The sequence below is a fragment of the Cebus imitator genome, unplaced genomic scaffold, assembly GCF_001604975.1.
Source record: "Cebus imitator isolate Cc_AM_T3 unplaced genomic scaffold, Cebus_imitator-1.0 Scaffold124, whole genome shotgun sequence".
Lineage (NCBI taxonomy): Eukaryota > Metazoa > Chordata > Mammalia > Primates > Cebidae > Cebus > Cebus imitator.
The window spans coordinates 4995999-5008253 of NW_016107439.1; the positions used below are offsets into that span (position 1 = coordinate 4995999).

Here is a 12255-nt window from a genome sequence, read left to right on the forward strand (position 1 = left end):
AAAAAGTAAGACTATTGAATCTATACCTCTGATGAATATCACCATAAAAATCACTTGGCTATTCACACAGAGAGGTAGTGTGGGGCCCAAATAAGCTATGGAAGAGGAGAGGAAAAACTCTTGAAAGAAAATCTTGTATTCAAACTTGGATTCTTTTCTTCTTTTTCATAGGCGGCAAGAAATTGTTTGGTCAGTTCAACATGCATAGTAAAAATTTCGGACTTTGGAATGACGAGGTACATGCTATGTATATATATGTATTTTGTTTGTTTCTTTACTCATAAGAAGGAATCTTACATTTGTGTACTGGTAAACTAAAGACACTGCTGGATGTTTTTGTCTTCCTAGGTTGTAGGCCTGATTGTATTGGCCTACTGATCTACTTTGAATTTTAGGACATACACCAATTTTAGCTGTGAGGGAAACATTTACTGTGGGCTATTCTTCTGATCTTTTAACAAAACTATGGCACATCTTAAAATTAAAAAAGAAATTTCTCAGTCCACTGAGAAAGGTGAAGAAAAAAAGCTTTTCTGATATATATATATTAGAAAAATATATATATATATAAGAAATATATGTATTTGTTCAGCTCTGATTTTTCTAAGTCCTCACCAAACATTTCTATTATTAAGTATAGTAGTTGACTTTAAGTCTACAGTTCATGAGTGTGAAAAATTTAACCATATTTTTCTACAACTCAATGTAGTTTAAATTTTGAGCATCCTTTTTTGGGAGTGGTGCTAGAAATATAATCCCAGTGAATTTGGGGTTTCTCCCTGGCTTCCCTGAGCTTCGAAGTCCAAGTTCTTGTCTCATGGGGCTATAGTACTGGTAGGGAGGTGGCTTACTGGGCCTTTTGTTATCTGTGTACATGGCATTCTTGTGGCCACTGTCCTCTGGTCTTGTCTTTGGCTAGCCATTCAAACAGGTAGCTGCTAACCCATACTGTTTTTTTTCTGCAAGATTCCTTCAGAATTGGCATTCTCTTTTTTTTTTTATTTGATGGAGCCTTGCTCTGTTGCCCAGGCTAGAGTGTAATGGTGCTATCTTAGCTCACTGCAACCTCAACCTCCCAGGCTTAAGCTATCCTCCTGCCTCAGCCTCTTGAGTAGCTGTAACTATAGGCACATGCCACCACACCCAGCTAATCTTTTATTTTTGGTAGAGATGGGGTTTCATCATGTTGACCAGGCTGGTCTTGAACTCCTGACCTCAAATGATCCACCCACCTCGGCCTCCCAAAGTGCTGTGATTACAGGTGTGAGCAATCTCGCCTGGGTGGTATTTATGATTACAAAACTCCGTGGTGTGATCTCAGATCTCATTTACCTAGGCACATCCACAGCCATTTGTTCACTGGCATCTTTCTGCCTTTCCTAGGGCTCGACCTGGGAAAAAGAGCACAGGTTCTGTTTCACCTTTAAATCCCACCAGTCTAATGTGGGAGTAGGAGCTTCTTTTCCTGCTATGTGGGTTGGGCAGCCCTTACAGGGTACAAGATACAGGACCCTAACTCAGCGACCTATTAATGTCTAGTACCCCTTTCCTTTCCCTTCTATTTCCCCTATTCCTCTGGCTCAAGGGATCTTTTTCTGGATAGTGGTGGTAATGGTGGTGGTGGTGGTGGTGAGATCTCACTCCTGTTCATGGCCCATTTTCCAAAAGATTTTGTTGATAACTCAGTCTTTCTTCTCTGAAGAGCCTAGACTTGAAAAACTCAAAATCTATAGACAATGACTTTTCTCCCTTTGTTTTCTGGTATTCGTTCTTTACCTACGTAGGATGCCCTCTGACTCAGTAAAAGGCTGATAGGTGGAGGGAGGTAGAGTATGTAAACAAAGGAGTGTGAGAGAGTAGGGGCAGCGTTAATACATGTGAAAACACTATATTGTATATTTAAGGGGAAACAAGCACACGTTGGTTTTTGTCTCTTCTCTGCAGATTCTCACATTTGGACATCCCTGTGTACAATTCTCAAAAAAGAGAGAAGGTTCAACTTGTTTGTTATTTTTTTAAGGAGACAGTAGTTATTCTTGATTTTTTTCCATATAGGGCCATTCTAATGCATTAGAGATTTGTCACATCAGAAGCATTATGTTCATATACTTGTACTTTTCCCCCTTCTCTATGCCCCACAAAAAAACACGTACATGGAAGGAAATTTGGCATCCAACTTTGAATCATTCATTTCCATTTTAAGAAGAGTGGTCTTTTTTTCCTCACCCCCAGGAAGAGTGGTCTTTTATTTCCTTTTTATAACCTTGGTGGTTATAGCATTTAGCATGCTTCTTTATGTGAGCCATGTTTTGAACTGAAGCAGGGTTATGACCTTTGGAGATCCACATTTAAAAAAGCACAATTAAGACTTAGTTTGAGGAGGAAATATTATTAGGGATACTTTCACACTCAGTACTAACAAGAAGGAGTCCACAACCTTTCTGGGGTAAAATACTTTGTCTTTTAGCAAGTCAAAGTTGACTAAAGGGATCTGAAGTAAATAGAGCTTGGAGGTAATTAACACAATGTGTTTTGAATCTGATACCTGTAGGTACGTTTTGGATGATGAGTATATCAGCTCTTTTGGAGCCAAGTTCCCTATCAAGTGGTCCCCTCCTGAAGTTTTTCTTTTCAATAAGTACAGCAGTAAATCTGATGTCTGGTCATTTGGTGAGTGCATCTGATGTTTATTTGCTGGAGCCTGATTTAATAAAATTGGCAATACGTTATTTTTAAGTTTGATTTCCTAATTCATGTAGCATTTTTTAAGTCTTCTTGTAATTGTGCTTCCTTCTATGTATTCTAACCACATCCCGACTATCTCTGTCAACTGGTGTCACATACCTTCTTATATTAAGTCTGCCTTTCAGATCTCTTCCTTCCTCAATGGGCACTCACTGTAAAACCATAACAAAGAGTCTTCTGATCTAGAAAATAAACTCAGACAAGTTTTCCACATCACAGAGACCTGAAGGAAAAATGATCTTATGACGTTGTTGAGTTTAGAGTGTAATTAATGAACGCCATTGTTTAAACTATGAAGCAGCTTGACTGTTTTCCAATTGTTCCATTGTTAACCTGAACTTAAAACCTGAGTTTAAAAAATGGTGGCATCTCATTTACTTCATTGTCTTTAGATTTTGTGGAATTTAGACACAGGTTTCCTTGGAATCTGTGAATTTATATTCATATTGGATAATGTTCTTCACTGAGAAAGAGACACCATAGACCCATGTCCAATGGAGTTTTGGGGTTGATTTTCAAAAAATGGTAATAAATATGCAAAAATCTATCCTCTTTCACCCAGACCTGACTGAAGGCCTGTGGGTTCTGGGTCCTCAGCAGGGTGTCAGTTTTATTGTCTACAATACAATAAGGTTAAAACTGGGCACAGTGGCTCAGGCCTGCAATCCCAGAACTTTGGGAGACTGAGGTGGGAGGATCGTATGAGACCAGGAGTTCAAGACTAGCCTGGGCAATGTAGCAAGACTCTGTCTTTATAAAAAAAAAAAAATTAGGCAGGTGTGGTGGCATGTACCTGCAGCCCCAGTTCCTTGGGAGGCTGAGGCAGGAGGATTGCTTGAGCCCAGGAGTTTGAGGTTATAGCGAGCCAGGATGGTGCCACTGCATTCCAGCCTGGGTGACAGAGCGAGACCTTGACTCAAAAAACAAATTAAAACATAAATTAAAAAAAAATACAATAAGGTTAAGGTTGTGTTCATTAATCTCATTATCATGGACATAAGATAGTCTCAGCAGGTGACATTTGAAGCTCTACTGAAAAGCAGTTAGGTTGTGAGACCGCATCTTAGAGACCAATGAAGAACAATGTAAGGACCTCATCAAGTGATTGCAGAACAATTAGAACTCCCTGAATTTTACATACTTGTCTCCCTCACCGATCAGTGAGCTCCTTAAACACATGGATTGATCTCACACTTATAAAATCTCCTGGTCCTAGCAGAGGCCTGGCCTCTCATCAATGTCTAGTAAATATTTGTAGAATAAGTGAATAATTAAATGAACTAAAATTGGGAATTCTTTCAGGAGTTTCACTAATCAATCAAGGATTATTGGATACCTACTTATGTACAGAACCCCTGCTAGATAACTCTGTGGCCCTGTCCATCAGTCTAATCTTTTAGCAGGAAGAAGGGGACAGAGCCACTTGCTGGCTGAAGCTCTTGGCTAAGTGGCAGCAGAGGCTCATATAATTCTGTCAGTTTCTATGGAATGGCAGAAAAGTTCATTGATTTTAGGGTGCAGGGACATAAGTGCTACTTAGAAATGAAAATGCTAGGCCAGGCACGGTGGCTCATGCCTGTAATCCCAGCACTTTGGGAGGCCGAGGCAGGTGGATCACCTGAGGTCAGGAGTTCAAGACCAGCCTGCCCAACATGGTGAAACCCCATCTTTACTAAAAATACAAAAATTAGCTGGGCGTGGTGGTGGGTACCTGTAATCCCAGCTACTTGGGAGGCTGAGGCAGGAGAATCGCTTGAACCCGGGAGGTGGAGGTTGCAGTGAGCCGAGATTGTACCACTGCACTCCAGCCTGGGCGACAGAGCGAGACTCCATCTCCAAAAAAAAAAAAAGAAATGAAAATTCTACTGGCATTTTCTCCTGATAAGGGAGACAATCAAGACCCATGGAAAAGGAAAGGCATTGTTTTAACTTAGATTATTTTCAGTTTACAGGCGTCTTTGAAAACTGAGGTGCACATGATTTGCTTCCTTGATAGAACTGGTGTTATTCAGGATGGTTATATCCTAAAATCTGGAGCAGAAGAATAATGCCTTGTAGTTTGAAATTGTTCTCTCAGTTCCCAAGCAATCATTTCTCTCTAACCCCTTGTTTTCATTTATTTTTGTTTGCAGGAGTTTTAATGTGGGAAGTTTTTACAGAAGGAAAAATGCCTTTTGAAAATAAGTCAAATTTGCAAGTTGTGGAAGCTATTTCTGAAGGCTTCAGGCTGTATCGCCCTCACCTGGCACCAGTGTCCATATACGAAGTCATGTACAGCTGCTGGCATGAGGTAAGTGTCCCTTAGTTTCCTGCAAAAGTTGGCAGTCCCAGCATCTGAGAGCAGACCTGATTCACAAGCATTACTCCAGGATGCTATCATGGCAGGAAAAGGCATCTGTGTCTTGGTCATGATCCTGAGGGTGTGACGTACTCTTTCTATCTGAAACTCACACTACAAAGTCATGAATATATTTTGTTTTGAACAATGGCGTCCTATCTGAGAAATTCAGTGCATTTTCTGAGTCTTATCTGTTTGAGATTAGTTCTTACAGAAACTCTTGGTTACTTAAGCCTCAATGATTAGATGTTTTATTAGCTTTAAGAATTAATGGGCTGGGCACAGAGGCTCATGCCTGTAATCCCAGCATTTTGGGAAGCTGATGTGGGTAGATCACCTGAGATCAAGAGTCTGAGACCAGTCTGGCCAACATGGTGAAATCCTGTCTCTACCAAAAATACAAAAATTAGCCAGGTGTTGTGGTGCATGCCTGTAACCCCAGCACTTCGGGAGGCTGAGGCAGGCAGATCACTTGAGTTCAAGAGTTTGAGACCAGCCTGGCCAACATGATGAAACCCTGTTCCTACTAAAAATAGAAAAATTAGCCAGGCATGGTGGCGCATGCCTGTAATTCCAGCTACTTGGGAGGCTGAAGTAGAAGAATCGCTTGAATCCGGGAGGCGGAGGCTGCAGTGAGCCGAGATTGTGCACTCCAGCCTGGGCAACAGAACGAGACTCCATCTCAAAAAAAAAAAAAGAATTAGTGGTGGAAACTAAAAGTATAGAACCAGATTTGTTAAACTTCCACATTGAAAAAGAAAGATAGTGTTTCCATTTACTTCACTCAACTTTCCTTTGTCTTGCTTTTTTCAACACTAATAGTGATGGGTTTCATGTCTTTTCCGGCACTCAGGAATCCTGCTGGAGATTAAACTAGAATAGGAATGGAGGCAGAAAGTGCGTCAGGAAGTTCCAGTCAGGAAGAAATTGCTCCAGAACTTAGTTTTCCTGTTTGCTGAAATGCCAAGCTTAAAGATACAGCCAGAGGGGCGTCTGTTCCACCTCTGGGCACTGACTCAACACACCTCTGCCTTTCTCAGCGAACTTCCCTGTGATTTTGAGAGCTTTGCTCTCTTTCCAGCTAACAGTTTCAGCCTAGAAAAATTACAGCTTGATGAGACGTTTCCTCCTGGGTGAAAAAATAAAGCACTTGATTATCAATCCACAAATAATGGAATATTGAATATTTTAAGAATGATGTGGTTATTCATAGTCCAAGAAGCATTACATTTATAGAGAGCCCCAATATATGAAAATATTTTACATATATTAACTGCTCTACAAGGAATCTTAAAAGACATAGAAAAATGTTCAGCAAGCTGTAAGAAAAATGTATAGAAAAATGTTCAGTAAGTAGTAAGAAATAGCTGTTTTAGGAGTATCTTTGCCCTAACAGTGTAAGTAGCTCAGAAGCATATGTTGTGTATGAAACAATACACATGTAGGTGTGTGTGTAATATAATACTTATTGAGAGGTTGTGTATCTGTGGAGCTGAGACAGAGAAGGGGAAGGGAAGTGATAAGTAGGGTGCTGTCAGAAGGCCTACGTAAAGAACGTTAGTCTCAAATTGCAGTCAGAACATTGATTAAAACAATGGTGTGGTTATGTTGGCTTATTTGTTTGAAAACGTTGATTTATTTTTGAGACAGAGTCTTCCTCTGTTGCCCAGACTGGAGTGCAGTGGTGTGATCACAGCTCACTGCAGCCTTGATCTCCTAGGCTTAAGAGATCCAGCCACCCCAGCATTTCTGAATAGCTGGGACCCACTAATTTTTAAAAATGTTTTGTAGAGATGGGGTCTCACTTTGTTGCCCAGGCTGGCCTCAAACTTCTGGCCTCAAGCAGTGCTCCCACTTTGGCCTCCCAAAGTGCTGGGATTACAGATGTGAGCCATTATGCCAGGTGCAAAAGTTGATTTTGCCTAAAACTTTACCCCGCTTGCTTAGGGGATTAGAGTCAAATTGGATTATATTATCATTGAAAGACACATTTCAGAGCTGTATGCACAGAAACTCAGGCTCCTCAGAGAGCTCAGCAATTTATTCCCAGAGTCTGAATGAGGACTCTCAAATGCACTTCTGCTGTCTTCTGCTCTGTTTATTTTATTGATGCTCTCTGTTTATAAGCCATGGAGAGGGGTGTCTTTCCACTGACACTGCTGTCAGTGACACCTACGAAAATGTGGCTACTATGAGTAGCTCTGTTTCCCATGGTTTTCAAAGACACTGACAATTCCGTCTCTTCTTCCTCACGGAATCAGAGCCAAACGACAGCCCTAGGTGAAATATAGGAAAAATCCTCCAATCCCTGGCTCCATAGCCAGGGATAGGGGGTCACTTATGGTGAATATCTTCCTATAGAATTGCTGACTCTTGAAAACTGTGCAAAGAACACAGGCTTTTAAAACTTTTTAAAATGTAAGAATATGCAGCAATCATTTTCTATGGCTGAGAGGGACTTCCACACTCTTATGTTTCTGTTGATGGAGACTAAAGACGACACAACCTGTGCCCCAGGATCTTCAGGGTCCCTCATGAAAACATGCCTTTTGCTTTCTGACTGAAATCCTCCTTTCTGTAGGCGCTCAGGTATCATAGATACCTCAAGCTGAGCTTGGGAGCCTGGTGCTCTAGATGTCCCTTCTCCCAGACTTTTCTTTACCTCACACATGTCAAGTCATCCAAATAGATCTCCAGGGTAGGGATGTCCTAGAGAACTTCCTGCAATGCTGAAAACGTTCTACATCCACGCGGTCCAATATGGCAGCCACTTCTGGCTATTGGGTACTTGAAAAGTGGCTAGCATGACTGAAGAACTGAATTTAAACATTTATGTAATCTTAGGGAATTTAAATTTAAATAGCCACACATGGCTAGTGTTTGCAGGTCTAGCCATTTTATTTTTGCAGCATTCGCTAACATTTTCATACTCATGCCTCACTCAACTGCCAATCATGCTGTGGTATGTCACTCAAGATAACTTTCTCTTCCTTTTTGGGGAGAGCCGGCCTGGATTCAGGTCTCTGCCAGCAAGTTCTAGAGCTGATCTCTGAGTGATCCTGGACCCATTTATGCTGCAGGTTGCAATTTTTTGAATTTTTGCATGAGTGAAAAATCAGACCTTGGTGATGACCTTGAGCATTAGGATATAAATAACTCCCACATGTTTAGCGTTCCAAAAATGGAACACTTGGCATAAGTGGGTTAAGCTGAGCTAACCAACCACATCTCCCTTTTCTAGAAACCCAAAGGCCGCCCTACATTTGCCGACCTGCTGAGGACACTCACAGAGATTGCAGAAACCTGGTGACCTGAAATGGAATGCCAACCCAAAGAATCATCTTGCAAAACTGTCACTTATTGTGAATATCTTCACCATATGGGGACACTTATGGTGAATATTTTCCCTTAGAGTTGCCGACTCTTGAAAGCAGTGCAAAGATCACAGGCTTTTAAAAATTAAAAAAATTTAAGACTATTCAGACAATCTATGTTTTTCTATGTGTGACATGGACTTGTACACTCTTATTTTTCTGTAAAATATTTCACATCTCAAATGTGAAGAAATGAAAAAGGCTTCACAGCAGTCTTCATAGTGACTGCTCCTCATGATCATAGCCACAGGAACCCTTAAGGGTACATGAAAATCTGACCCTTCACAAAGCTTAGAATGCTTCCTTCTTCAAGATGAATGACATTCATCACTCCAGTGATCCATGCATAGAAGATAAAAATAAATTCCGCCAACTCATGGGATAAAGGGGCCTCCCTTGCAGAATTTCATGCTTTTGGTCTGTATAGATCTTTGCAGAAAATGCACCTTTGTAAACCACATGAATGTTAGCATTCTGGAAATGTCTTTTGTTAATATAATCTTCGTATATGTTATTTATCAAATTGTTTTTGCACATATCTGATCATACTGACGGCAGTTTTTTTGCATGTGGGTTTTAAACACTGTTACAGGATGTAATTTAAGCTCATCTTTGAACAGATCCTGGTGACATTCTATTTCCAGGAAAATCCAGAACTTGATTTTAATTCTGTGATTTTATACTTTTTGCATGTGAGATTGGACAGTTTCAGAGTTTTATTTTGTCACAGTAAGTGCCTTTGTAATTTTCAGGAAGGCTTGTTCTTTCCAGAAGAGGAGACAAAAGCAAGATAACCAAATGTGACATCAAGCTCCATTGTTTCGGAAATCCAGGATTTTGAATTTGAGATGAAACAACCAGCAATTACAGTTAAATCTTAACTTTGCCTGCACTCTTTGTAGGAATGACCAGAAATTGATCTGTATTATTCTGAGTGCTTCAGGAGTACCATACGAAGAAACATATTGGAGAAAGCACAAATGTAATTACCACGAAGTCTAACAATAGGAGCCCACTATTTGCACACTTTCCCACCCTGTATCATGGTTCTGTGGGAACAAGTTTATGATCCTCATTAGAGTTTAAGTTGTTGATTGTCAGTAGTTGTGACTTTTAAATTATATTTCCCCCACTCAAAGAATGGTATCTTTATATATCAATGACACTCAATAAATGTGTATTATTTCCAGTGAGAATCAGGTACAAGAAGAGACTTGATAATTCAACTGGTGGTCTCAGAAATGTTTGGGCCGGGTGTGGTGGCTCATACCTATAATCTCAGCACTTTGGGAGGCTGAGGTGGAAGAATAGCTTGAGCCCAGTTCGAGACCAGCCTGGGCAACAAAGTGAGATCCCCTCTCTATAAAAGATTATATATACACACACACACATATATATATATATATATGTATATATTAGCTGGGTATAGTGATGCATGCATGCATGCATGTAGTCCTAGCTACTCAGAGGCTGAGACAGGAGCCCAGTAGGTCAAGGCTGAAGTGAGCCATGATTGTGCCACTGCACTCCAGCCTAGTGGATAAGCTTTTTAATGTGCTCCTGATTCAGTTTGCCAGTATTTTATTGAGGATTTTCACATCGATGTTCATCAGGGATATTGGCCTGAAATTTTCTTTTTTCTTTGTGTCTCTGCCAGGTTTTGGTATCAGGATGATGTTGGCCTCATAAAATGAGTTAAGGAGGAGTCCCTCTTTTTTATTGTTTGGAATAGTTTCAGAAGGAATGGTAATAGCTCCTCTTTGTACCTTTGGTAAAATTTGGCTTGGAATCTGTCTGGTCCTGGGCTTTTTTTGTTTGGTAGGCTATTAATTACTGCCTCAATTTCAGAACTTGTTATTGGTCTATTTAGGGATTTGACTTTTTCTGGTTTAGTCTTGGGAGGGTGTATGTGTCCAGGAATTTATCCGTTTATTCTAGATTTTCTAGTTTATTTGCATAGAGGTGTTGATAGTATTCTGTGATGGTAGTTTGTATTTCTGTGGGATCAGTGGTGATCTCCCCTTTATTATTTTTTATTTTGTCTATTTGATTCATCTCTCCTTTCTTCTTTATTAGTCTGGCTAGTGGCCTATATATTTTGTTCATCTTTTCAAAAAACCAGCTCCTGGATTCATTGATTTTTTTGCAGGATTTTTTTGTGTCTCTATCTCCTTCAGTTCAACTATGATTTTAGTTATTTCCTGTCTTCTGCTAGCTTTTGAACTTGTTTGCTCTTGTTTCTCTAGTTCTTTTAATTGTAATGTTAGGGTGTCGAGTTTAGATCTTTCCTGCTTTATCCTGTGGGGATTTAGTGCTATAAATTTCTCTCTAAACACTGCTTTAGCTGTGTCCCAGAGATTCTGGTATGCTGTGTCTTTGTTCTCACTGATTTCAAAGAACTTATTTATTTCTGCCTTAATTTTATGATTTACCCAATAGCCATTCAGGGGATCAGATTGTTCATTCTCCATGTAGTTGTGTGGTTTTGAGTGAGTTTCTTAATCCTGAGTTCTAATTTGATTGCACAGTGGTCTGAGAGACTGTTATGATTTTCATTATTTTTCATTTGCTGAGGAGTGTTTTACTTCCAATTATGTGGTCTATTTTAGAATAAATATGATGTAGTGCTGAGAAGAATGTATATTCTGTTGATTTGGGGTGAAGAGCTCTGTAGATACCTATTAGGTCTGCTTGGTCCTCAGCTGAGTTCAAGTCCTGGATATCCTTGTTAATTTTCTGTCTCATTGGTCTGTCTAATATTGACAGTTGGGTGTTAAAGCCTCCCACCATTATTGTGTGGGAGCCTAAGTCTTTTTGTAGGTCTCTAAGAACTTGCTTTATGAATCAGGGTGCGCCTATATTAGGTACATATTTATTTAAGATAGTTAGCTCCTCTTGTTGCATTGATCCCTTTACCATTATGTAATGCCCTTCTTTGTCTCTTTTAATCTTTGTTGGTTTAAAGTCTGTTTTATCAGAGACTAAGATTGCAACCCCTGCTTTTTTTTTTCTTTCCATTTCCTTGGTTAATCTTCCTCCATCCCTTTATTTTGAGCCTATGTGTGTCTTTACATGTGAGATGGGTCTCCTGAATACAGTGCACTGATGGGTCTTGACTCTTTATCCAATTTGCCAGTCTGTGACTTTTAATTGGGCCATTTAGCCCATTTACATTTAAGATTAGTATTGTCATGTGTGAATTTGCTCCTGTCATTGTGCTGCTAGCTGGTTATTTTGCCCATTAGTTGATGCAGTTTCTTCATAGTGTCAATGATCTTTACATTTTGGTTTATTTTTGTAGTGGCTGGTACTGATTTTTCCTTTCAATATTTAGTGCTTTCTTCAGGAGCTCTTGTAAGGCAGTCCTGGTGCTGACAAAATCTCTCAGCATTTGCTTGTCTGTAAAGGATTTTATTTCTCCTTTACTTATGAAGCTTAGGTTGGCTGGATATGAAATTCTGGGTTGAAAATTCTTTTCTTTAATAATGTTGAATATTGGCCCCCACTCTCTTCTGTCTTGTAGGATTTCTGTAGAAAGATCTGCTGTTAGTCTGATGGGCTTCCCTTTGTGGGTAACCCGACATTTCTCTCTGGCTGAGCTTAACATTTTTTTTTCCTTTATTTCAACCTTGGTGAATCTGACAGTTATGTGTCTTGGGGTTGCTCTTCTCAAGGAGTATCCCTGTGGTGTTCTCTGTATTTCCTGAATTTGCACGTTGGCCTGTCTTGCTAGGTTGGGGAAGTTCTCCTGGATAATATCCTGAAGTGTGTTTTCCAACTTGTTTCCATTCTCCCCAT

General features: G+C 40.0%; 1 protein-coding gene across 1 annotated transcript in view; it reads left to right on the forward strand.

Annotated features, from left to right (window-relative positions):
• The window catches only part of TXK (TXK tyrosine kinase), a 68818-nt gene extending 58997 nt beyond the window's left edge, over positions 1-9821 (forward strand). Inside the window, exons 12-15 of the mRNA XM_017540320.2 lie at positions 172-236; positions 2552-2670; positions 4878-5035; positions 8325-9821. Of these exons, the coding sequence (XP_017395809.1) occupies positions 172-236; positions 2552-2670; positions 4878-5035; positions 8325-8393 (411 nt within the window). The 3' untranslated portion in view covers positions 8394-9821. The remainder of the gene's footprint in view (positions 1-171; positions 237-2551; positions 2671-4877; positions 5036-8324) is intronic.
• Positions 9822-12255: the final 2434 nt, after the last annotated feature.